The sequence below is a fragment of the Macrosteles quadrilineatus genome, unplaced genomic scaffold (assembly GCF_028750875.1).
Source record: "Macrosteles quadrilineatus isolate MER2022 unplaced genomic scaffold, UCM_ALF_1.0 Scaffold_219__1_contigs__length_164744, whole genome shotgun sequence".
NCBI classification, from domain to species: domain Eukaryota; kingdom Metazoa; phylum Arthropoda; class Insecta; order Hemiptera; family Cicadellidae; genus Macrosteles; species Macrosteles quadrilineatus.
Genome location: NW_026542812.1, coordinates 74,863 through 102,445, shown reverse-complemented (window position 1 = coordinate 102,445; position 27,583 = coordinate 74,863). Strand labels below are relative to the sequence as shown.

The following is a 27,583-nucleotide window of genomic DNA, read 5'->3' as shown; positions in this document are numbered from 1 at the left end:
AACAAAGGAAATTAAAGGAAAGCACAGTTTATAAACAATAGTTTATTACAGTCAGTCTTAACCGTATAATTGTGACCTGGAATGTATAAAAGAAAACCTGTTGCTTATAATTAATTGGGCTATTGGAGAACCAAAAATAATATCTGAGCTAAAACTAGTATTCAAAAACCGCGTTAAAAATAAAATTATTGAATTTAAAATTCTATAAAAGCATTAAATCTACTGTCATTTATGAGTTGCAGAATTAACCATTTAACATAATTGTGCTCTTTTAGACCATAAATGAAATATAAAATTTAATGGAATTTGAACATCAAGAAAGATATTACAGAACCAAAATGACTCACTGTTTAACCTAATTAACTTATAATATCTACTGTGATCCAAGTTGTACACCTATTTTTCAAATAGAAAGTTCACACTAATTTAAAAATTCACATACAACACTTAGATTTGTTACCATCTCTAATTTTACGTTTCTCTTCAAATCTTAACTTAATTTGATCTAAAAAGAAGTTGAAGAACACACTGTTGAATTCGTAAATGCTCATTATGGTGCGACACTATACCATAACCTTAATCACAGTTCATCATGAGGGATGGGTTCTAACGGCTGTTCAGCTCGGCAGGCCGCAGGAGTCGTAAATGTGAGTCGGTATTCACAGCGGTTAGGTTCTGACGCTGTCGTTACTGCACTCTCCAGCCCACAGATTACGTCCACCTGGTAAGTCATACAGGTATTACAACCACAACTGTACAGTAAAAGGAACACATCTCATCATTCTCAATTGACATTATCAAGCTAGACAACTCGTTCTCTTTCTAAAAAGTTCATTGAGCAAATATAATGTATAATGTAAATATAATGATAAAAAATATAATGCTTAAATATAATGTATTGTACTTGCTTCGGCAGTACATATACTAAAATTCATATAGGCTTTTAGGGTAAAAGATTTGTTTGATTTTTACATTGTAACAGTAACATTACGTTTACTCAGTTTGAAAATAATTTGGACATAACACATAATTTTTTACACTACTTAGGAGGGTTCATTTAGTTCAATTTAGCCATAGAAACAGCCCTTCAGGAGATAAGAAAGACAGAAGTAGGGATTAAGATAGGAACAAACATAAACTTGCTAGCTTTTGCAGATGACATAGTATTAATTACACATAATATAGAAGAAATGAAAGATGTAACAAAAATGCTTATTGAACATAGCCTACAAGAAAAATGGGGCTATACATAAATGAAGAGAAAACCAAGTTTATGACATGTGGAAGAAAACAAGATGATGACCAACCAAGATACCAAAATAACAACTAGGCCTACATTGAAATTGAAGAGTATAAATTTAAAAAAGTAACAAATTTCAAGTATTTGGGAGTCATCCTCACCAGTGATAATGATGAAGAGCTAGAAATTCAAAATAGATTAAACCTAGCACAAAAAAGTTTTTCGGCCTGTCACAAGTTACTAACTTCAAAAATAAATATAGGATGGAGAGGACACAGCTAACTCACCTGATGAAAGGTTGCAGATGAGTCAAAGAACACATAAAATCACACACATAATTTACTTAATATTTCGCCTCTTTCAGAGGCTTCTTCAGAAGTAGGCCTAGATGGTAGTTACAAAACAACAGTTTAAATAGGATGACACAGTTTGAATTCAAAATGTCTGACAGGTTGTCCAACTGACACTGCACAAAGCACTAAATACAGGCACATTGCAATATTGTATTTACATATAATATGTACATTGAAAAGCAAATTAGTTTTGTCCATGAAAATAAATACTTAAGAGTTAGCTGTGAGGGTGAGGATATGAGGATATTATCTAATGTTGAGGTTAGGTGGGGTTCTGGAGTTGGTCACAAACTGGTAAGCTAATTCCCATCTTCTGAGCATTGAACTATTGCATTGGTTCTTTGGCAATGATTTTAGAGCTTTTATGGTGAAACAGTCATCAAATAGAAGTTGGTGGGATAAGGCATGTTGTGCAACTGGTTTTTCTTTGCTAGTTTTAACATCATGTCGATGGCCGTTCATGCGTTTTCGGAGCTAAATGCTTTTTCCTAAAAACATAACTTCAAAAATAATATCCCACACCACCAAACTCAGGATTTATAAGACAATCATTAGACCAGTTCTCCTGTATGGTTCAGAAAATTGGATCTTAAGCAAGAAATCAGAAAGGAAAGCTATTGTATTTGAGAACAAGATTTTGAGGAAAGTATAGGACCGATTTTTGAGGATGGACAATGGAGATCGAGACATAATTGGGAACTTAGAGAATTATTTAAGGATCCGGATATTGTCGCTGAGGTACGGAGCAGAAGACTGAGATGGGCAGGGCATATTCTAAGAAAAGATGACAACTCCCTATCAAAGAACATCTTGAGGAATAACCCAGAAGGTAGAAGACCCCTTGGAAGACCGAAACTTAGATGGTTCGACCAAGTGGAGAAAGACCTGAGGAAGCTAGGGAGAAGGAAGGAAGATGCAAGAAGCAGAGACCTATGGAGACTGTGTGTTGGGGAGACCAAGTACCATCTAGGGTACCAGTGGCCACAGCAGTAAAGTAAAGTAAGTAAAGTATTTAGGAGGGTTCCTTCCACCCGCCGGCTGCTATCACGTTAACATGGTCCTACAAAAAAGAACCTCGTTGCAAGTGTTTATTGAGTTGAAATAAACTGTAAAATATCCATAAAGATCCAAACTATACACTGGATGAACTGAAACTTCGTAATTGTTTCTTTAAGTATTTACAAAATGATTTTGAAAATCCGTAAATTAGTAAGTAGATGGAGTAACTCTCCTTCAGAAGTGGTGTTATACAAAAAAGATTCTCTAGGCCTATCAAATGTCTAGGATTCAATTCAGTAAAGTCAAAAATGTTAACTTTCCGTCAATTTATCCCAAAGCTTAATACCAAAAATCAACTCAGATCAGTTTATAGCTGGTGAGGAATATCGCACATTCTATGATAGACGAGTTACTCACATATGTGGAGCGCTGAGGCCCGTTCCAACATGACTGGCCCTGGTCGTACATCATAGCGGAGTATTTGTCACCTGCTCCAGCCCAGCCACTCCACGAGCCTAGTCTCGTCTCAGCTCCTCCTGACCTAGGCTTCTGACTCACCTGCCAAAGTAAACAAATCTCTAAACATTCAATGTCTGGAGTAGTTACAGGAGTTGTCTTAATTGTGGCAGCTGCTTCAATTCTGGTTTTTAATTTAGGAGTATCAGCTGAAGCTCAGACTTCTATAAACCTCCAAATGTAGGAATTACTTAGCGTCAAATTTGGCGGACATGGAGGTCATAACAATCTGCCATTGAGCCTTTTGCAGAAAATGGCCTGTACGGAAATCATGTACATATTCAATTAATCACATGAGGGCCTAGGCTTTAAGGAATCGTGTTGGGGTGGCATACTTACCAGGACGGGATGAAGATACTGGAACAAGAATGATAAAAACTTCTTGGGTAGTGTCTAGATAACATGTTTATTTTTCCAGATTCCATTATTTCACAGGGGTCAATAATCACTTTAAATCAGTAATGTCTTTATGGTGCCTTGCACCAAGGCCACACTAAAAAAACAGGCCGTAATGCTCGTCAATCATGACGTCACGATAGAAAACGGCAATGACGTAATTAAGGTTATATTTTTGTTTTCCATGAAAAGATTAAAACAAGCAGCTGATCACAAACGGCAAAAATACGTCATTGCCGTCTTCTATCGTGACGTCATGCTAGACGAGCATTACGGCCTGATTTTTAGTGTGGCCTTGCTTGCACCGACAAACATAACAAAAACTGAGTTGTTCTTTCATTTAATGCATAGTTTACAACTCTTCCAGTTAGTGCAATAAAAATCAAGCACTAAAACCAATCTACATTTTCCTGCATTACAGTTAGTTGCTCTTCCATAATCTGCCATTTGATAGGCCGACATACCCAATAATCTGAATAGTTTATGTATTCAATAAACATTATTTTTCGTACTATATAGCTGAGTAGCCGAGTGGTTACAATGCTCGCTTCGTAATCAAAAGGTCACCGGTTCGATCCTGAGTAAAATTGTTAGCTTTTTGATGGTTCAAACTGGGCCCAGTTTTGTTTTTGTAATTGGTCCTGGCTAATGAACAGCTGGTCTTAGTACAAAGCATCCTACTTCATTCTACACTCATATTTAGGTTAAAATACACACCTAGATGGTGTCTCCAATCGGTTATAATATTAAAAGTTACGACGTTTTCTTGTCAACCTGCTATTAGCTTAGTTTTGAAATTATTTACAGTAAACCGTTTTTGGTTCGTTTTCTCCAAGTGTGGTAAATGTCGGATTATCGCCAACTGTATAAAAGAAAACCAAAAAGTTTACCATACCTGGTCAAAAGGACAGAGTTTGTAGGTGTATTCACGATCACTGTACTCGAAGCATTCCCCATCTAAAGCTGAGAAATCGTCTTCAGGTCCATAGTCCTTCTCCAGGCCCTCTTGGAGATGTTTCAGCTCTCGTTCTACGTCCCTCAGGGCTCTCTCGGCACTCTCGAAATCAGCCCTTGCTTTGTCCGCGTCTAAAACAAACATGTGTGATAACATTATTCCAATTTTTCTGCTTAAAACCAAGCTTCTAATTCAAAAGCAGTGTCGTTATGCTTTGTCTAATTACAGGAAACACGTTTATTAACAGTTATAACTCATCAGATGTGGAGATTCTGCAATTTTAGTCTATGAAATTTTAACTGCCTGTAAACCGAGTGTACAATTGATCAACCAGGAAACAAGACAAATTAAAAGTTGTAAAAAGGTTAAAATTGCTGTTACTGCCTAGTGATTCTTCTGCTCCTATATTGGACTACACGTTTCAATGTATATACATCATCATCAGGTTGCAACTTGAAAAAATTTAAATCATTGTCGAGCTGGTCGTGTCAACGTTTACGTATCCAAGCAAAGTTGCAACGAGTAATATTTACCATAAATCAGCAGGTTTACAATAAATGTCAACCCCAACACATGATATCAAGATGGCATTGTTGTGTTTGAAGTGTTATCTCACCGTCTATTAGACCCTGTGTGGCAGCGTCATATTTCTGTTTTGTCTCGTCTTCCTCCAGATCAACCTGTTCCGCATCATCCTTATGTTCCTTTTCCTCATCTTCTGGTTGTTCCTCTTCCTCTTCTTTTTCCTCCTCTTCTTCTCCCCATTCCTGGTAAAAAGTTTAAAAAATAAGTACATATGGAGTTTTGCTGCTAACGCACAAGAGTTGTTTGGATGAATATTTTTTTCAGATTTCCAAACTGAATAGCCAACTGATAGCCAACTAACCATTTGTTGTAAAGTAGAGAAGTTTAAATTCATTAAAGGAAAGGAAATGTTACCTGTTGAAAGTATGTATTACTGATTTTCATTGCGCAGTAAGATTTAAAAAAAGATATAGGTACTGACCACATAACCACTAGTTAGGCCTGTAAAGTTGATACTAACTCAACATTGCCATTTTTGATCGAGTCTTTATTCTATGGTTTGTTAACACAAGTGAACATTTACAGGAAGTTTTTTGTTCGAAGAATTCAAATTGATTCACAAAGCCAAAGTCAAATAATGTGAATACAGCTAGTTTAAGTTATCGTTAAGTGATTTTATTGAGACAGGAAATTTTATTACAGCAGTTTCTCTCTTATCCGAGTACCTTTCAACCAAACATCACTTCAACGGATCGTTGTTGTCAAAGTATTGGTATTCTTTCAACTTGCCACTTTATAATAAGACCGGTCGTGAATTGCCGGATATGAAAGCTGAAAATGTATTTGCTTTTGATCAGGAAACTTAAGCATGAGTTTTAGAGCACATTTATTCTACCACATTGTTATCAGGTCCTACTTCCAGTTCATAGGTGAGAGGCTACTCTACCACATATGCTAAAAATACCAAACAAATTATTTATTTTATCTTACTTCTGGATTTTCTTGATCTGAATTATGCTCTGCATCATCTTCTTCTTTCTGAAAAAAATGAGAAATATTCTTTAGTGAAAATCAAACACATTAGGCCTAATTCTATTGAAGAGGACAGGTCAATGTATAGTAGAGAATGTTTTATAATAGATTTTAAGAATTTCAAGGTTCACATGATTACACACTTTTTGTGTGTGGGGGGAGGGTGGGGGATTTATATTTCTGTTATAGCATTCACTCGCTACTTCCACCGTTTGTGGCACCACTTAAATCAGTCCGTCAACCTAAGGCTCTTAGCAAATCCCAACATCTGTAGAACACCTGTTTCTCTTTAGCCACATAAAATTGGATCACACACCTTAAAATTGGATCAACATGCTCACCTAAAGGATGAAATTGTTGATAAAATATCCACACAATACACAACACTATGTTCCCTTGGACCATAAAATATCTTTGGTTTTGTTAAAAAAGTGAACATATTTCTTGCAAAGTGTACAGTCTCATGCAAAAGTACATCCTAGAATCATCACCTGTTCCGATGGAGGCTGGAAGAGCCCTTTCTCCATCATGAAGAACGGTTTCATCCGAGGATAAACTTCAGCCAGGAAGTGATCCCAATCCGCTTCTTCAACGATTCCCAGGAAAAACTAAAACATTCACCAAGATTAACTGTTTAAAAACTTTAGATAACAAAAATAATTACTCCCCATAGGAGTGCCGTTGACTAATTGTTTACTCCTAATTCATTCAAATTAACTCATAAATTTGTTTAGGCCTAATATTTATGAGCCTGAGGAAATGTTACTAGTTTCTTTTACCGGTCTGCAAGATGGCGGTGAGTGAAGACTTGGATTGTGGCAGCTGCCGAATATTATTTAAAAGTAATGACAGATCACTGCGATGCGGTGGCATTTGTGGATTAAAATTTCATTTTAAATGCGCCAACTTACTGGTTAAAGAGTTTGATGTGATTAATAAACTCTCAAGTAGTGTTTTCTGGTGCTGTGAAAAGTGCCGCCTTGACATGAGGGAAACTTGTAACGAAGATTCAACTGCCGACAAGGACAAGACTCTGCTAAGAAAACTCTTTAACGTAGTGAATGGTTTAGTGACTACTAATTTGACAATTACAAGTAAATTGGACTTAGTTTTAAAGAACTATGATGAACTTCAATCCAAACTTTCACAACATAACCTAAATCAGCCATCCCAACCTCAAAACGTTAAAAAATCGACTCAATCGGTTATCACCGATGTTGTAAACGATAACGTGGGTATTAAGGACTCTATTAATTGTGTCCCAAGTTACTCAGAAATCACAATGAAGAAACCCATCCAAAAAACGGCTGTTCAGGAGAGTAGCAACATAAATAGGCCTAGGCTTCAGTCTGGTGGGTTTAAGCTTAAGCCCAATGAATCAGAGCTTAAACCAAAAAATAAATCAAGATTGGGTCAAAAGTCTGTTGACGACAAGCATAGCAACATTCAACACAATAGATCTGTGCGTGGAAGTAATAAGTTTATTACAGGGAGCCTGCAAACTTCTGATAAGACTCATAACCTTAAATCTGTCGAGAGAAGTGTAGCTCTTTTTGTTTCTAGGCTGAGTCCTTCAACTGGACCAAGTGACTTAACGGACTATCTTAAAGGGCATTACCAAGAAGAGGAGTTCACCGTAGAAAAACTTAACTCTAGATATCCGGATAAGTACTCGTCGTACAAAGTGGGAGTGCCCTACAAACTAATGAACGATATCTTTACTCCAAATTTTTGGCCAAGCGAAGTTTTTGTTTCAAAATTCGTGAGCAAGAGATACAAGACTCCAGCTGGTAAAGCTGAACATAGTGAAAGTTTTCATAATGTTAGTACTGAAAACAAGGACCAGTCGGTTTTTTTAGGGTTTCCCAGTCCGAAGGGGTAGGCCTAGCTTCAGCTTTAGCAGTACAGTCGAGCCCTAGTCTAGAGGGTCAGCAGGCTAATTTAAACAAAATATCAATATTTTATAGTAATATTCAAAGTTTAATCAACAAAATTGACGAATTGGACATGCTGTTCAAGGTGCAACATTTTTCAGTATTGTGCTTTAGTGAACATTGGCTTAATAGCAGCAACTACGATATTTATAACCTTGAAGGTTATAGCCTGGGGAGCATCTTTTGTCGCTCAAGCATTATCCACGGTGGTGTGGCAATTTATATCTCCAATGCTACGGACTTCGAATTTTTGGATACATCCTCCTTCTGTATTGAACTTCACTTTGAAATATGAAAGTGAATATAGGTTTGTGAAGCTAATCAACTTTAAGATTATAGTATTATCCCTATACAGATCTCCTGCTGGTGACATGACAATTTTCCTGCAACAACTTGAAGCTACACTGAGTTATTTCACTAAGTTTGAAGCCAAAGTTGTTATGTGTGGTGACTTCAATGTAGATGTGCTTAAGAACGATAGTAATTGTTCACTTCTTCATAATGCGCTTCAGTTGGTCGGTTGCCGATGCACGGTCTGGGAACCTACTCGAGGACCTGCTTGCCTAGATAATGTTGTTACGAATGTGAAACAGTGTATGATTTCGGCGAATGTTGTTAAACTTCCTTTGTCAGATCATCATGTCATTCTTACTGATATGCTCTTTCCCAGTGAAGTTGACAAGAAAAAAGCAACTCGCCCTAATGTTATTGTGAGACCTATAACCTATAACAAAATGGAACTTTTCAAAGAACAGTTAGCCCTTATTAACTGGGAGAGCCTACTCTATAACAAAAATACCAATACAATTTGTACTACAATTTTTAATGTATTAATTGGTATTATGAGTTGGTGTTTCCCCAGAAGGTCGACAAATCACTTATCTACTCCTAAGGGTAAATCAGGCATCTGGTATACCCCCCAGCTTGAAGCACAGAAGAACTACGTTATGTCCCTGTACATAATAGCAAATAATACCAAGAGTGCTACCGATCGAAGGGCTTACGTAGCAGCAAGAAACTTGTACAAGCAAGCCATTCAAAATGCCAAAAGGGCATCTAACGAGAACTTCATAGAGTCTGCTGCGAACAAGACCAAGGCTGCATGGCAAGTGGTGAGAGATGAACTTCATGCTGCTCCGAGGGAAAGAGGTCAACCTGCTGCAGAGGTCTACAGCAGGTTTCTCATGGAGGTCATCCCCCAGATACGTAATGCCATCCCTCCAGTAACCACAACGGCTGAAGATCTTCTGAGGAATAAAGTGCTAAGTGTAAAGCAGAGCTTTGTGTGGCAAAATGTTGAGCCTAGTGCAGTGTTGAAAGTGTTAACCAGCTTGAAGTCATCCAAAACCAAGGATATATATGATATGTCCAACGATCTCTTGAAATATGTTGCAGATGTTGTAATTTTGCCCTTAACTTTGCTTGTTAATTCTTGTTTGAGCGAAGGAATCTTTCCAGACGAATTGAAGTTATCCAAACTCATACCTATCTATAAATCTGGGGATGTAAAGGAGGCAGCCAGTTACAGGCCGATATCTGTGGTTCCCGTCATTGCTAAGGTTGTGGAAGTGGTAATGAAAACTCAGGTTAGTGACTACTTTGAATCCAATGGTTTAATTTCTTCTGATCAGTTTGGCTTTAGGCCTAGTATGTCAACGGCCGACGCGGTCGGGGTCCTTGCTTCCTCAGTAATTGAGGGTTTTGAGCGAGGCTTAGCCACTCGAGCTTCGTTATGTGACCTGAGCAAGGCCTTCGACTGCGTTGACCGGGACATACTATTAAAAAAACTTGAGTATTATGGGATAGTCGGTCCCCAAATCAAAATTTTTGAATCCTATCTAACAAATAGGCGACAAAAAGTTAGTGTTAAGGGTTCAATGTCAGTCGCTACCCAGGTTGAGTACGGTATACCGCAGGGCTCGGTCCTGGGCCCATTCCTATTTTTGGTTATGGTTAACGACTTGCCTGATAATGTCTCTGCTAGTACTGTCATGTTTGCTGATGATGCGACCTTTTTTAGAAGCGAGAAAAGTTTTAATGACCTTTGTTGCACCATGAATGAAGTAGTTCTTGAAGAGGCAGCTGAATGGTATGCAGCTAACAAATTTCTCCTTAACTTGAATAAGACACAGAATATTACTTTCTCTCTAGACGTAAGAGCACCGAAAGAGGCAGATGATGACAGTAGCGTTAAACTTTTAGGTGTCCATCTTGATCCTAAGTTATTTTGGGATAATCATGTTACTAAGGTTTGTTCAAAGCTGTCCAAAGTTGTTCACATGTTGCGTCGCCTTAGATTTAGCCTACCTAGTCATTACTTAAGATCTTGTTATTTTGCTTTTTTTCATAGTGTTTTGCTCTATGCTATTTTGTACTGGGGCAATAGTTCAAAAATAAGTGAAGTTTTAGTGATCCAGAAAAAGGCTGTGAGGATTTTATTTAATGTAGACCCTGATGAGCACTGTAGGCCCTTGTTCAAACAAGCCAAGATTTTAACTGTGATAAATGTATATATTTTTGTGTGTTTATGTTATGTTAAGAAGAATTTAGATAACCTCACTTTGTCAAACCAAATCCACAACCATTTCACAAGATCTAGTCATCATATTTATAGGCAACATTGTAGGTTAAGTAAAACCTTCAATTCTTTCAATGTTCTTAGTATTAATTTGTTTAACAAACTGCCTCATAGCGCAAAAGAAGTTAGCAATAGTAAATTTGAGAGAGTTTTGTCAGATTGGTTAGTGGAAAACCCCATGTATAGTGTTAACGAGTTCTTGAAAATGACTTTCAACGATTCAATGTTACCATTCTGTGTTAAGGTCTAGGCCTATACATCTGTTTATTATTAAGTAGGCTAAGATATTTTAAAAATGTGACTTTGCCCATTGCATGTACATGTTTAACGGCAATAAACGATTCTTATTCTTATTCTTATTCTTACCAATTTTGGCCATTATTTCACTACTAGCCTAGTTGATTTTAAAAGCTGTATTATTTCATTGCGTCTGTTTATTGTGAAGAGAAAATTCATTCAAGAACAATGATTTTTTTTATCTAAACTAATCGGGGATGCAGGTTCGGGATAAAATAAAATAAACATATGAAGAAAGAGAGGGTTATTCGTTATTCATTCTAGGATTTTTTGTGTCTTTGTATATAATGAAACACCTTTTAGAAAAAGGTTGAATATATGGTATTCTGAATTTTAAATAGTAAAATTAGTGAAGCACTTAAACTGTGCCATAAAACTGTGTATTTTTAAATGTACATACCTGTGCCTACACTACATTTTTTTCAGACAGCTGTCAAATGACTGTTTGGGTCAATAAACTTCTGTATTTATCGGTTATGAATTAATGAGTTGTTCATGAATTTCAAAATTGTAAAGGTTCAAGATGGCTTTACTGTAATATAATGTAGGGAGGATCACACTAGCTGGAGGTCCAACTATAGCTTACATTACATTATTTTTCTGCTAAATGGATCCTTATATATAATACGTGAAGGCGTTTTCAATGAAACACTACTCCTTCGTTAATAATGGACGGATTTTTACAAACGATGTGTCAAAATTAAGTATTTTTTGTGTAGACGCCCCCTTTTACCAATTCCTGTAATAAAAGTCCTCGGGCTTTACCCCACAGGCCATCAAAATCGCAATGTATTTCTTATGATGAAAAGATTTTGTTTACTTAAACAGACGAATAATATTTGTATAAATTACAGCTGTTCATTAGTAAACACATTATACACACAATAGTGTTTGTTTTCAGAGTGAGTTCATTTGCAGTTTCGATAACTAGAGTGGAGCGATTGATTACATCTTTGAGTTGACTCTTTTGAGTCATAATCGGAAGTTATGACTGTTATTCGTTTTGAAATAACGCCTGTAATACTTTACAATTGCTCGAATTCGAGCAACAGGTGCTCTAGTTTAAACTATTGCCTGTTCCTTTTATGAAGCCCAGGAGTGTTTTCCCAATAACAATGTTTGCTCTGTTTCCTGCTTTCTTATCCTCCAATCGCCTTACTCTAAGTATTCAGCAAGCTCAATCTTTGCCATTGACTCACAGAACCGTTGGAAAAGCGAACACACCTTACCGAGTTCGTTTCCAAAGGTACATGGATGTTTCCAAACATGATCCTAATTTAGATGTACTTTCAAACTTTAGGTACCTTGACTTCATCTTCCGACACCACACCATCTTTGTTCTGATCAAACGTCTGCCTCGCTTCCAGTTCGGCTGCTGTAATCCTGAAAATGTTCCATGATATAGTTGTATTAAAGACTATTCAGCGTATGAGATTAGTAGGGCACAACTAAACAAACACACAGCCAAAACAACCTTCATCTTCATTAACTGTTGCTCAAATACTGAATCAAACTGACGATAAAACAAACTGGCCAAATCAACTTCATCACCATTTGAAATTTCCTGATTCCAAAAACAAACTAAATTGAATACCTCTTAGTCGTAGGCTCAAAATTATCAAGGAGGGCGCTTTGGATGTCTTTGCAAGAAACTTGACTCAGAAATTCTATATCAAGTGATTAACTAATTAGTTAATTCCAGAGCAGTGTCTACCACACAAATAAAACCTACTTAAAAGTAAAGTATCTTTCAGTCTCATTTCAGTGTGACACAAATTCTGTTAATTTAACCTGAATAATATGCTTTGGAAGGTTCTTTACTAAGACCAGAGGTGTTTCCTATTTGTTAGTATTGGCATTTTCTGTTTTTTTTTTTTTTTTTTTTTTTTTTTTATATATATATATATATAAGGCAACATTCCAAACCCTGGTGGCCATCTTTTGTTAGGTAGCATCAATAATTGATATCCCAATGAAAAGGGAGGGTCAGGGAGTTTAGGGAGTGGTAGTACCTTTCATGCCGTTCCGGCCAAACCTTGCATGCGGGGTTGGTTCGACAGACTGGTCCACACCTAAACTCCAACTCTCACTTGTTAGCTGCGAAGAGCTACCCTCTGCCACTGGGTCTTGGCCCACCTACTGAACCAAGTGAGGGGGGATCGCTCAATCTTGTGGATGATCCTTAGGAGTTGCAACCTGGCTGGTGCAGAATGCACGTCCCAGGAAGTAGGCTATGTCATGAGCCCCGACAGCTGAAGCAACTCTAGAGCAAGCTTGGAGGCTCATGAGGCAGCCCCTCCACCAAGCTTTGGGTGCGATAGGCCAATAACCTGTTCACTCGAGAAAAACCTATTACTGAAACCTTGAGAAACAACCGGAAGGACTTTATGGCAACGACCTTTGGCTTGAAATGGACAACGAGAATTGGTTTTTGGAACGTAAGAACATTATACCAGATTGGAAAACTCAAGCAAGTAGTGGCAGAAATGGTAAATTACAAACTAGAAATTTTGGGATTGAGTGAGGTTAGATGGAATCAATTTGGAGAAATAAAATCAGATCATAACACAACTTTTCTTTACTCTGGGAAAGCAAATGAGGAAGATGAGCACAAAAATGGAGTTGGATTTTTACTTAGTAAAAATGCAAAGAAGAGCCTGATAGACTGGAAACCTATCTCAGAAAGAATAATTACAGCAAGATTTCATTCAAGAATTAGGAATGTTACAATAGTACAGTGTTATGCACCCACAGAACAAAATGAAGAAATTGAAAAGGAACGATTTTACGCAGAGCTACAAGCAACTTTACAAGACATTAACAAGAGAGATATTTTGATCCTGATGGGGGATTTGAATTCAAAAGTGGGCCATTGTAATGTTGGACTAGAACATGTGATGGGGAAGCATGGGGTAGGAGCCAGAAACGATAATGGAGAAAGGCTTATTGATTTTTGTGCCAGAAATGACCTAGTATTAGGAGGTACAATATTCCCTCACAAAAACTGTCACAAGGTATCATGATCATGGGTGTCTCCTGATTCAGTTACTGAGAACCAAATAGACCATTTTATGATTCAAAGAAAATGGAGAAAATCCCTGCTTGATGTGAGAAATAAACGTGGTGCTGATATTGGAAGTGACCACCATTTGATGGTTGCATCTGTACGATTAAAAATAGCGGCATCATTGAATCGAATCGAGAAAACATCGAATAAAATAGATACATTGAAGCTTAGAGACATAGCGTATAAAGAAAACTTCACCGTTGAATTACAGAATAGATTTGAAGTTCTCGGATCCATGGACAGCAACAATATAGAAGATCACTGGATGAGCATTAAAGAAGTATATGCTAACACAGCAGATGAAGTTTTGGGAGTGAAAAAAGTGGGAAAGAAGGATTGGATGTCTGAAGACACATGGAGGGAAGTGGAGGAGAGGAAGAAAGTGAAGGATAAGCTGAACAATTGTAAGACTCGAGGACAAAAGAGAGATCTGAAAATAGAATATAGACAAGCAGACATCAAAGTGAAGAGAAGTGCAAGGGCAGACAAAAGAAAGTGGACGAATGAGTATGCTGAGAAAGCTGAAGACGCGGCAAGAAAAGGTGACATGAAAGAGCTGTATAATATAACTAAAAAATTGTCAAAGAAAAGAATGAAGGTTGACAGACCGATTAAGGACAAGGATGGAAAGATCTTAACTAGTGAAAGTGATCAAATGAAAAGGTGGCATGAGTTCTTTACTGAACTATTTATGGAAGTTGAAGAAAATAATCCCAACATAGAAGAAAGCTTAGAAGAAAACTTTGAAGCCGAGGAAGAAAACATAAATATAAGCCCTCCTACCGAAGAAGAAATAAAACAGGCACTGAAGGAAACAAAGAATTGGAAAGCCCCTGGAAGTGATAACATTACTCCGGAGGTTATGAAAGCTAATCCAGAGTTGGCAGCAAAAATTTTAAAGCCTTTATTTCATAAAATTTGGAACAAAGAGACAATGCCAGAAGACTGGAAAGCAGGATTATTATGTAAACTGCCGAAGAAGGGAGACACAACCAAATGTGAGAACTGGAGAGGTATTACTCTGCTTTCAATTCCTGGGAAAATATTCGCAAGAATTATTTTGAACAGAATCAAAGAGGTTGTTGATAGGAAGTTGAGAAGGGAGCAAGCTGGGTTCAGAAGGAACCGCTCATGCACAGACCAAATAAATACGATGAGGATAATAATCGAGCAAAGTAATGAGTTCCGAGTTGGTTTGTATCTTGTTTTTATTGACTTCCTGAAAGCCTTTGACTCCGTAAAAAGAGAGAGTATTTGGAAAGCACTTAGGAAATTTGGGATCCCTAATAAAATAATAGTTCTTATAAAGGAGATGTACACAAATTACCATTGTAGAGTAATTCATAATGGCAAACTAAGTGACCCTTTGGAGGTAAAGCTAGGAGTTAGGCAAGGCTGTGTTCTGTCACCAACACTTTTTGTGATAGTTCTAAACCAGGTTTTGCAAATAATATCAGAGAAAGGAGCTAGAGGCATATCCTGGGGACTACAACAGAGGCTTGAAGAACTGGCCTTTGCTGATGATATTTGTTTCCTGTCCCATAGATTTGATGACATGACAGCAAAGTTGCAGTATTTGGAAAGTGAACAATCTACAGGCTTAAAAATAAATGTAAAGAAAACAAAATCAATGAGGATAAATGTAGCGAATAACAACAGTTTCAGAATGTCAGATGAAGAAATCGAAGAGGTGGACAGATTTACATATCTGGGAAGTGTCTTAACAAGAGCCGGAGGAGCTGATGAAGATGTAATGTCAAGAATTACTAAAGCTAATGCTGCTTTTGTACAGCTGTATCCAGTGTGGAAGGCTCGTGACATTTCAACCAGAACCAAGTTGAAGATATTTAGTAGCAACGTCAAGTCTGTGTTGCTATATGGGTGTGAGACTTGGAAGGTATCTTCATCTTTGACACAAAAGCTCCAAGTTTTCATCAACAGATGTTTGAGAAAAATACTGAAGGTCTACTGGCCGGAGGTTATTTCAAACAGAGAGCTGTGGAAAGCTACAGATGAAGAACCTGTAGAGATACAGATTAAAAAACGCAAGTGGCGATGGATTGGACACACTCTTCGTAAAGATCCAGATGCTGTAGAGAGGCAGGCCTTGAGCTGGAATCCCCAGGGGCATAGACGAAGAGGAAGGCCTCGAATGACCTGGAGAAGAACTATAGAAGAAGAAATAAGAGATGCAGGGAAAAACTGGAGGGAAGTGAGAGCCTTGGCTGCCAACCGAGTTCGATGGCGTTGTTTCGTGGAGGCCCTATGCTCCGTGCAGGAGTGAAAGGAGATAATGCAAAAAATGCAATGAAATAATAGCATCTGGATCCAGAATCAATATAATTTGGAATTGAACCAGCGACTCTCAGATTTGAAAGTGACTTAATTATCAAGGGCAGCTAGTTCAACTTTCTAACCACCAAAGCTATCAACTGAAGTAAAATCTCAAACATGTATCAAACTTTATCAAACATTACAACTGGGTAAATTAGACAATAGCCTTAATTCAAAAATAATCAATCCACCTACTTTCCATCCTGATTCGAGTCTATGAGTTGGAAGTGTTCGAACGCTTCTTGTTGTTCCTGCGCCTTCTCCTCTTCTTGTTTCTTCTCTCTCTCGGCTTCCTCCACCAGTCTGTATGCTTCCAACGCAACTGATTCAGCCGCTTCTGCTTCCTAAAGGAGAGGGTTCTTTATTTAGAGTAGTTAAAAAACTATATTAGCCTAAGTACATATTTGTTTAGATATTGTGTTGACTTTTGTTAAGCTGGCAATGGCAATGAGATAACTTTATGAATAGGCCATGCATTTGGCATGAGACTACCGAAAGTACAAACTTGCAAAAGCAGAATATCTTCTGTTTAACGTACATTTTCTAAAACAACTGGGGTCAAAATTTTCCTTACCTTACAAACCCAAAGTTGTTTCTAGACCTCTAGAGACCATCTCTAGAGACCTCTTGGCAGTATGGTCTGCAAGTGCTTGTTTCACTTACCACATACTTGGAATTATAGGGTACCTAACCTTTGCAGTAGGGTACCAGGGTGTCTACTACAATCTGGATAAAAAATTCATGGACAATTCCCGTACATTTAAGGACACTTTGCCGTAACCTTTATCGGTGTCATTAGGCCTACCGAATAATTTTCCTGATTTGTCAAACTGTATTAATCTTGTTATTCACTGTACAGTAGTTGTACCAGAGAGAAAAGTAAATAATAATAGATAAGAGTTAAAAATTTCAAAATAGAAATTTATTGAAAGTAAACAAACATAGGCCTACCTATACTTTAGGTATAGCTTTTATAGTGTAACAGAGAAACGCAATCATTGTCTCCTGCGATAGCGACAAATATCTTCGTCGGTCACGTAAACTTCATAACATAGCTTATCCGATACAGGCGGATTAATTTGGCATGATTTGCCCTGGCACAACGTTAGGTTCTCGACTACTTTTGAAAAAAAAATCTTTAATGCATATTGTTACTCAGTTCTTAGTACAAAATCATGGTATGGTAAGTGTAATATATAAGGCTATATTACATTGCCAGAAGAATATTGAGTTTGTGTGTGTGGTTGGCTGCACTGCTGAGTGACGTCACCGACTAGGAACGATGGCACGAAGCGGAGTGGAACGTCAGTCGGAGTTAACATGCTAATTAGTAAGTTGTCCCAAGTATCGGGTTCTTTTAAATTATTAATATTTACTAAGTACAGTTATTACATTTGGCGACGAAATTAAATCCGCGTGTGCGTGAAATGTCTAGTATCGGTCGGATATCGGAGTTTAATCCGTACGAAGAAAATATTAGTTCGTATTTGTTACGTTTGAAACACTTTTTCAAGGCCAACGAGGTCAAGGACGTGAAGCAGGTCTCCATCTTGATTACTGTAATAGGCCCTAAAATATTAGCCGTCCTCACCGATCTTATTTCTCCTAAGAAGATTGATGAAGAATCTTACGATAATTTGAGCAAAATCTTGGAAGATCATTATTCTCCTAAACGCCTTGTGGTCGCTGAGCGTTATACTTTTTATAGTCGATGCCAGAAACAATCTGAAAGTATTGCCGAGTTCGTAGTGGCAGTGAAGCATTTGGCTTCGACGTGTGATTTTGGAACATTCTTATCGGACGCACTGAGAGACAAGTTAGTTTCGGGAATTAAAAATGAAGCAATCCGTCAAAAATTACTTTCCGAAGAAATGGATTTGAAGAAAACGTTGGCTCTTGCACTCAGGCTTGAACAGGCCGAGAAACAGACAGGTCTATTCTCGAATACAAGTGTTCAGGAAATTTCCAGGTTTCAGGTCAAGAAGAATCCACGTGTTTCCAACCGAGGTTCAAATTTTCACAGTGCGGGATCTAAATCAAATTCAAGTGATGTGAAGGGAGATATGTCTCAGATAAATAAGTGTTTTCGTTGTGGCAATCCAGAGCATAGGGCTAATAATTGCCCGTATAGTAATTACAAGTGCCATGGGTGTAAAAAGTTGGGTCACATCAGTAAGGTTTGCAGGTTCAAATCAGAAAATCCAGTGAAAAATTCCATAAAAAGTGGTAAATTTAAAATCCATCAGATGGAAGAGGAAAATAGGCCTAGGCCTAGTGATGGTCCAGATGAAGTGGAGTTTGAAAGTTTGTCTTTGTACAGTATGAATTCTGGTGATAATGTTTCTGCCTTTAAGGTAAGCCTAGAAATAGAGAATGTATCCGTATTAATGGAAATTGATACTGGCTCGGCACTAACTGTGTGCCCTCAAGAATTGTTTAACAAATATTTCCCTCATGTACAATTGAGTACTGTAGATATCAAGTTGCTTACATATTCAGGCAATGAAGTCAATGTTATTGGACAAGCTTTAGTCAAAGTAACCTACATGGACCAGACTAATCAGTTACCTATGATAGTCGTTAAGATTGATCGTACGAATCAGCCTATGCTTCTAGGCCGTAGTTGGCTACAACATATCGCTTTTGACTGGAAATCTATTTTTACTTGTAATGTTAATAGCCTATCAGGCAGTGTTAAATCTAAGGGTGGTGAACCTAACCTAACCCTAGGTAAGGCCGATGAGCCTAAAGTCGTTTCTGGTTTGAAACAAAAGTATGCCTCTGTGTTCAAAGGAGGTCCTGGTGAAATTAAGGATGTTGAGGCACGTATTGTGCTAAAAGAGGATGCTGTGCCAAAATTTTGTAAATATCGCCCTGTTCCTTACGCGTTGCGTAAATCAGTAGAAGATGAGATTGATAGGATGATTGCTGAAGGTATTGCTTATCCCGTTACCAGCTCTCAGTGGGCTACTCCTATTGTGGTGATTCAGAAGAAAAGTGGGGTGCGACTCTGCGGGGACTTTAAAGTAACCCTTAATCAAGTGATCCAGTCGGAACACTATCCCTTGCCTCAACCGGAGGACATTTTTGCTACTCTAGCAGGTTGTAGCTGGTTTTCAGTTTTGGACTTGGAGGCAGCGTATCTCCAACTTCCTGTGGCGGAGGAGTCCCAATCACTCTTGACTCTAACTACGCACAAAGGCTTAGTGCGTTTGCGACGTCTGCCGTATGGTTTGTCTTCGGCTCCGGCTCTCTTTCAAGCGGCCATGGACAAAATTATTGGTGGCCTACCTGGGTCAGTGGCATATTTGGATGACGTACTGGTGGGTGGATCTTCGCAAGAGGAAGCATTGTCACGCTTGGAGAGTGTTCTTCAACGTCTTCAAAGTTATGGAGTCAAGGTAAATGATTCTAAATGTAAATTCTTACAGCCGTCAGTACAGTACCTAGGCTACTGTTTGTCGTCCAAAGGGATCAGCCCGCAGGAGGGTATTTTGGAGGCGATTCGGAATGCACCCGAGCCAACTTCAAAGGAAGAGTTAAGAGCCTATGTAGGCCTTATAAATTATTATGGGAAGTTTATTTGCAATCTTTCAGACAAACTTAGCTGTTTTTACGATCTACTTCGTAAGGATGCACCGTGGGTATGGTCATCCCAATGTTCTTCTGTTTTTCAAGAAAGTAAGACATGGGTATTGTCTTCAGATGTCTTAGTTCATTACGATGTAAATAGACCATTAGTTTTGACTTGTGACGCAAGTCCACGAGGTGTTGGTGCCGTGCTTTCGCACCTAATTGATGGAGTAGAGAGGCCTATTGCTTTCGCATCGAAATCCTTGAGTGCTAGTGAAAGAAATTATTCACAGTTGCATAGAGAAGCTTTGGCTCTTGTTTTTGGAGTAAAAAAATTCCATAAATATATTTACGGTAGGAAAAATGTCGTGTTACAGACTGACCATGCTCCTTTAGTGACAATCTTTGGAAATAAGCGGGGAGTTCCCTGTGTCGCCGCTGCGCGTCTTCAACGATGGGCCCTGATCCTCTCCGCCTACAGTTTTGAAGTAAAGTACCGCCGTGGCTTGGACTTGCCACATGCGGACGCTCTTTCGAGATTACCGTTACCTGATGACGACCAATTGGAGCTGGATTCCAACTACATCTCTCATGTTTCTTCCCTGGTAGAGGCCTTTGACTGTTTCAAATTGGTGAGTGATCTCAATCCTATTACTGCTAAGGATATCGCTCGACTTACTGATACTGATCCTGTTTTGACGAAGGTCAGAGATTTCATTTGGCATGGATGGCGTGATAGTCAAGATTCTGAGCTGGTTGCTTATTTTCGAAGAAGGGATGAGTTGTCCGTAGAGAACCAGTGTGTTTTATGGGGTAGTCGAGTAGTGGTGCCAGAGAAACTGAGGAGTGCAGTTATCCAATTGCTGCATGATCAGCATCCCGGAATAAATAGGATGAAAATGTTAGCCCGAAGCTTTGTTTGGTGGCCGGGGATTGATAAAACCATTGAAGAGACTGTTCTCTCATGTCATGTGTGTCAGTGTACAAGGAATGCTGTGGCTAAGGTGCCATTATGTCAGTGGCCTAGAGCTTCAAGTAGGTGGCAGCGCATCCACGTGGATTATGCGGAAGACCCACTAACAAGACAACAAATGCTCATAGTTGTTGATAGTTTTAGCAAATGGCTAGAAGTGTTTATCATGAAATCTACTACATCGTTTAAAACCATTGAAAAACTGCGTACGCTGTTTGCGTCTTTTGGCCTACCGGAAGAATTGGTCAGTGATAATGGTCCCAATTTTGCTAGTGGGGAATTCAGAGAATTTCTGAGCAACAACGGTATTAAGTTTACGCTCTCACCTCCTTACCATCCTGCCTCGAATGGGGCTGCAGAAAGATTTGTACAGGAAGTCAAGAAGAACCTTAAAAGACAGGTTATGGCTAGTGGTTCTGAGACCATTTCTTTACAACATAAATTGGATAATTTCCTCTTTGCATTTCGCAACACACCCAGTACTGTCACTGGTGTTACCCCTGCGGAATTGTTCCTTCAATGGAAACCGAGAACTAAGTTGACAATGCTTAAACCCTGTTTATTGTCAGCCCTTGATAAGAAGAGGGAGGCGCAGAAGGAAGCAGCCGATAACCATCGGGGAAGTTTCAGATCCTTTGTGGAGGGAGAAAGGGTGCTTGTGAAGTCAGTACGGCAGGAGATCATTTCTTGGATTCCTGGGAGAATTTTGGAGCGGAAAAGTCCGTCTACTTATGTGGTGAGCGTCCTGGGAGGTAAAATACGTTTCTGCCACGCTGATCATTTGAGATCTAGTAAGTTGACTGAGGAAGAGGAAGTTACAGTCAATAGGCCGGTAGTGCAGTCTCCGATCAAATCCCCTGAGAACAAGTCTGCTGTGGGAAACAAACTCCACCAGAGCGATCACCTCGTGTCATGGAAACTCGGAATACATCACCAAGACAACAACGGAGTGTAGGCCTACCTAAGTCTCCAGCTACGCACACTACAGACGAGCATCCCGAAGTGCAGCCCAGCCAGCAGTGCAGCCCGCCGCCACTTCGGAGATCTCAAAGGACTGTGCAAAAGCCGAAGCGGCTCGACCTTTAAGTTAAAAAGGCCGAGTTAGAGAGAGAAGATTTTAAGTTTATTTTATTGAAGAAGAAAAGTTTATTTAGTGTTTATTGAAATATTTTGTGAAGCTTATAAACAAACAAAAAAAATGGTAAATGAAGAAAAGAAAAAAATTGTTAATTTGGCTTAGCCTAGAAGAAAAAGGTTAGGCCGATAGAGAAGAGTTTTATTTTAAGTTTGGGCGAGTGTAATATATAAGGCTATATTACATTGCCAGAAGAATATTGAGTTTGTGTGTGTGGTTGGCTGCACTGCTGAGTGACGTCACCGACTAGGAACGATGGCACGAAGCGGAGTGGAACGTCAGTCGGAGTTAACATGCTAATTAGTAAGTTGTCCCAAGTATCGGGTTCTTTTAACTTATTAATATTTACTAAGTACAGTTATTACTTGCTTATTACTTGCTTTGCGGCTACCGATAAGCAATAAGCACAGAGTAAGATTATTGTATTTTCATTTGCAAAGTTAATATTGACACATAGCAATCATTAGAGGTTTATCTTAGGCTCAATTACATTTTCTTCATATATATACAGCTCTTTCAAGAATCAAAATACCCAGGCCTAGACCTAATTATTTAGGAGGGCCTATATAAACTGAGTAACAAACAATGAGGTTATAATAGCAGCAAAGTCACTATCATCATTCTAGTTCATAAGATTTAGATTGCTTAAAGCATACAACTCAATAAATAAATATATGGGAAACAAAAAACATTGAAACCTGAATAGCCAACAATATAAGACAAAGATACAGAAAATGCAATGACATAATTTGAAACCAAGCAGGCCTACATACTGTAGTGATAAAACAGTAATGCAAACAACAATGCTTGTGGTTTTGACAATTGAAAGATAAAATATCCATAAAAAAGTTTAACTCACAAAATAAGACTGTAGATTATTTACATATTTAATATGAAACCATAAACAGTTTTATGGCACTAGGCACTGGCCGCGGCAAATTGAATCTTCAAGCCGAAAGTACAAGTAAGAAGTGAAATTTAACAGCCATTATAAAGCTATTATTTTCACGATAAAATAGGTTTGGGATCTAATAATAATTACCCTAGTAATAAAAAAAGAAGTTGTAAAGGAATAAAAGTGATACAACTTTTATGAGCTAGCTGCTGAGTCAACAGTTCTTGGAAGTACTTGACTTGACACTTGATTGTCGTGATAAAATATTAATGGGTTTGAGATTGCTAATGGGATTTTTATTGCATAATTACTCTAGTAATAAATTATGAAAATGTAAACAAACATCTGATAAACCTTTTATGTGCTCCTAACCAACTAGCGATCAATAATTATGGCCCATTAAAAATTTATGGACATAGTCTGGCATTTAAGGACAATTCCCGTACATTTCATGGCCAGTAAAAAATTAAGTACAATTCCCGGTTTTCCCGGATTTCCCGGTTGGTAGACACCCTGGGTACTTTCCTTAGCCTAATAATCCTTAGTAAATACGCAGTGAGTGCTACTACCATGTAGGCTACTTGCAGCCAGCAAGTTTAGGACTTTACATTCCTTTAAGGCCTAATTTGCTTATATTTTTTCACCTAATTAATCACAGAGTGCTATTGATATTTCAGAAAAATCAAGAAATTGAACTTACTCTTCAGGAACATTAGTACTAAGTGAAAACAAGTAACTGTACTGTAAAATCTAAATGTATTACAACTTCATTTTAATTTAAAAGATGTTAGTGGCCTCTTTAACGCTAGCATTGGCCCATCCACAAGGACCTCTAGTCTGTGGGTGGAACGTATCAGGTATAGCAAGGGGTGAGTCAATATACCGGTAATACAAGAGTGAGTACTGATATGTTAGTGGCATCACTAGGATGCAAACCCTCGACTGAGTCACAGACCAGCTCGATCAGCTCATTTAAAAAACAAAAAGTGTCAAAAGTTGAAGTACAACAAAAAGACATCCACAAGAGAAACGATTCACAGCTATAAGTTAATCATCACCAAGAAACCTTTAAGTAAATTTATCTTGATAAAAATGTCCATTTGAGATAAATTTTGCTCTTGGTTTAGCTTTGATGACCTACTGATAACCAGGACTAGATTCGAGACGGGTGGTGTTTTAGAGCCTCTATAGAAAAAGTGTTTGGAAGCTATAACTATTTTTGTGATAATGTACACACTAGTGCTAAGATTGTGTTGTTTTATGCTTGCTTGTATCTCCAATGTCTTTAGGAGCGAAAGAGAGAGGTTTAGAGGGGTCACGTCAGGGCTATACTGTATTTACCACTTGGTTGGAATTGACAAACATAAGAATCTTAAAATTTCAACTCACTAAAAAATCCACTCACCTGTTTCAATATTTCTTTTTCCTTTTTCACTGCTTCCGCTTCAGCTTTGTCTCTTTCCAGTGACTGTGCTCGGCTCTAAGAAAAATTTAACATGGGAAAAAATTATTATTTTCCAGTACTAGTCTAGGCTAACTTACTGTATATTTTTATACCTAATTTCATCACATATTTTGTAATAATTTAAAACAAAACCAGACAGCATGTAAAACTGGACAAAAACCATCTCAAATTCCTCCTACAACGATTTGACATACTTAACCTGGTTTGTCAGAACATAAATTACTGCTATGACAACGTAAACTAGGATATGGTTAGACTTTTCCTAAACAATTTATTTACAGTTACAAAGGAGTACTCAGTTATAACAAGTGGTAATAATTTAGCCTAGTTGAAATTATAATAACTAGCATAATGAAGTTCCTTACTGCAGGCCTTTATTGAGGAAAGAATTACACCTTAGACCTTATATGGTTAACCAGTGCTCGATTTGCGGGGGAACATGTCGGAACGGAGTTCCGGTATTTCTCTTTTGGAAAGATAAAAATATTGGTATAAATAGGTACTAATCACATTAAATTGGTTACAGTTCCGGCCCTCATTTATTACTGTTGGTGAAATTAAAGTAAATGAAAGAATAAATTGTTATACACTTTTTTATGTTCTTACAAACACAACACAACACTGAATTATATTTTGTAAACAACAGCATGTAAAATGTAAAAACATATGATGGTCCATCACTAATCCAGACTAGATGAGTTGGGTTGCAATATTCAACAATTACAAATTGAGCACAGTCAACAACAAAAATTTTCAATAGGGTCCAAATTACAGTACCAGTTAACCCTTCAGAGTGCACATTTTTATCAATGTGGTTTTGCGTGTAATTTCCAATTTCATAGATCTTTCAACAAGATCTATAACTAAAAGCTGGGCTAACTAAGTTAGGCTTCCCAAAGAAGCACACCAATTATTAGAAGCTAATCACATGAATAACTTATAGGAGCACACTTTTTAAAATCAACTTCATTTCTTCAGTTTCCAATCCTACATTTAATGCTAAATAAGTTTGCAAGAAAGAAAATTGACAGAATGTTGACTATGTATACTCTACTAAGACTTTGAAAACTTTGGTTCAACAAGTTGAAGCTCAGGCTACTTAAAGTATAGGCCTATCACTTGTTTTGACTAGTCACAGACAAGCCTACTTACCAACTTCTCCTGTTTCATCTGCTTGCCGCGAGAGATGAGTTGCTGCCGCAGTTCGCCACCTTGCCGCAACAATTCCGCTCTCTGCTTGGCCTGCTGTCTCGCTTCTTCTCCCAAAACGTAACAAGTGTCACTGCAGTTGCCCGTCAAGTATTCATCCGACGCGTCGCAGCAATCTGTTGTAATATGACAAAAACTTTCATTGACACAAATTCTAAAGTACGAATTGGTTGCAAAACTTTGAATGATATGTAAAAGGTCTAAAGATAAATAAGGAGTTCAAGGGTTTATTATTCAATTTCTAGTATATTTTCAAAACCAAACCCAACATTTGTCATCATAATGGTTTTAAATTTACATTATTCAATAAATTGTAGCCTTTTATAGACTTATTCCACGAATAATAAATACTAAATACTCTGACCAGGGTTACTAATCTAAGGTTTGATATCTAAGTCATTCTTCGATTAATCAGAAGGAAGCCAATTTGATTACTGAGAAAAGTCAGAACCTCTTTGATATTGTTATAAAAACTGGACTCAGCTATCCTTAATCATCAGGTGTTACAGGAACCAGCTGATCTGACCAAAAAACAAAGTTTTTAACTCATTAATTAACACTCGTTCTTCTATCATATTTGCCTTAAAATACGCACCCTAGACAGCGCCAGATCTACCACGTGTAGGGCCGTAAGCAAAAGGGAGCCCGCACTGTTTAGTAGGTCTAAAAATTTTTTTTTTTTAATTAAGTGAGATTAGATTAGGGCGGGCCTGATGATAATGATGTCCACCCGTTTTTTCATATATTCACGATTCTGCCAAGATTGTGGATGACAATGATGATGTCCCTGTGCTCGAAGGAGATGTTCACGATTTCTTTGCGGTCGTGGGTGGTGATGATGAAGTAGACCTACCCCCTGATCCCAGAGATATTCCTTTCACCGTGTTCACGGATGATGATTTTTATGTCCATTCAATCGCAGATGCTTATAATTTCTCTGTGACTAAAGGAGATGTTCATGATTGTGCCATGATCGTGGTAGGTTGCACCTATACTTAGGGAGATGCACAAGAAGGCTGCTCGGGTTAATTTGACAAAGGACTGCAGGTGCCCTAAGTTTGTTCCCTGGGTTAGGTTGTTGTAGGTGCCTTATAAATCTAATTTCACATTAAATCAAAATTCATCTCTTTTATTAATAAACTAAGTTAAGTAAGTCTGTTCATTTGGAGTGGGAGAGAAAACTAATGTTAAATTGTTACTAACTTAGATAAACTGATTGATTATATAATCGTTAGGTAAAAGATAAACAAAAGGCCTACAACTGCGAGTTCTAGAACCCTCATGATAGGGTTCTATCTCATAGTAAAAAAAACATTAGGCCTAGCCTATCTTGCATGGTGAATAACTAGTTTGTTCGCAAACTTAGGATTCATCATCTCTGTCTTAACAATGTGAAAATTTGGTGGCTCATCCAACTAACTTAAATTGTAACTTAACTTACCTATACCTAATCAATATGTACTTTAGTGGTACAGTTTTTAAAATTAAGGCAGTTAGAAATACTGAAGTAAAATGCTGTACAACTCACCACAAATCCCATCATTGACTCGGGATGAAGGTATGTTGAGAGGTTTGTGTCCAGCGTTAGTGCAGTGAAAGACACCATTCGGGCAAGCCGGGGTGCCTGGCTCATCCGTTCCATCGTGGCAGTCGCAATAGTCATCATTCACATACTTAAATGGTATTTTTCGCAAACCATCGAAACATGTAAATTCAGTACTCGGGTCATACAAAGACACTTCTGAAAACAAAAATTACAATTAGACCATAAATTAGGCTATTTTCAAACAACTTTCTGATGATCACACAAAATCAGCAACGAAAATCAAGTAATTTACCTCAGGCCTAATATAATTCTTTGAATTTACTAATAAGAGAAACCTAAATGAATTAATAGGCCTAGGTTAAGAATGGATAATACAACCAAAGATAGGGTTTTTCATTTTGCAGGTTTAAACAAAATATCTGTACTTACTTGATATTGAAACACCCCTTGGTCGTAAAATTTCACTTAATACATTTATATTAAACAAAACTAACATACTACCTATCTTAAGCGAAATATTTATCATTATTGTTGTTAAAGTATCCCGGTTTAGAAAATTAG

General features: G+C 37.8%; 1 protein-coding gene across 1 annotated transcript; it reads right to left on the bottom strand.

Moving 5' to 3' along the window:
- Positions 1–27: 27 nt before the first annotated feature.
- On the bottom strand, positions 28–27,583 carry LOC128982363 (glucosidase 2 subunit beta-like). The gene is made up of 12 exons (XM_054401321.1): positions 27,452–27,583; positions 27,005–27,217; positions 25,420–25,592; positions 24,208–24,282; positions 16,422–16,570; positions 12,130–12,208; positions 6,508–6,624; positions 5,975–6,022; positions 5,076–5,226; positions 4,400–4,590; positions 3,010–3,150; positions 28–721 (listed from the first exon to the last, which is right to left on the bottom strand). The coding sequence occupies exons 1-12, from the start codon at positions 27,546–27,548 to the stop codon at positions 581–583; spliced, it is 1,575 nt and encodes a 524-aa protein (XP_054257296.1). The 5' UTR covers positions 27,549–27,583; the 3' UTR covers positions 28–580.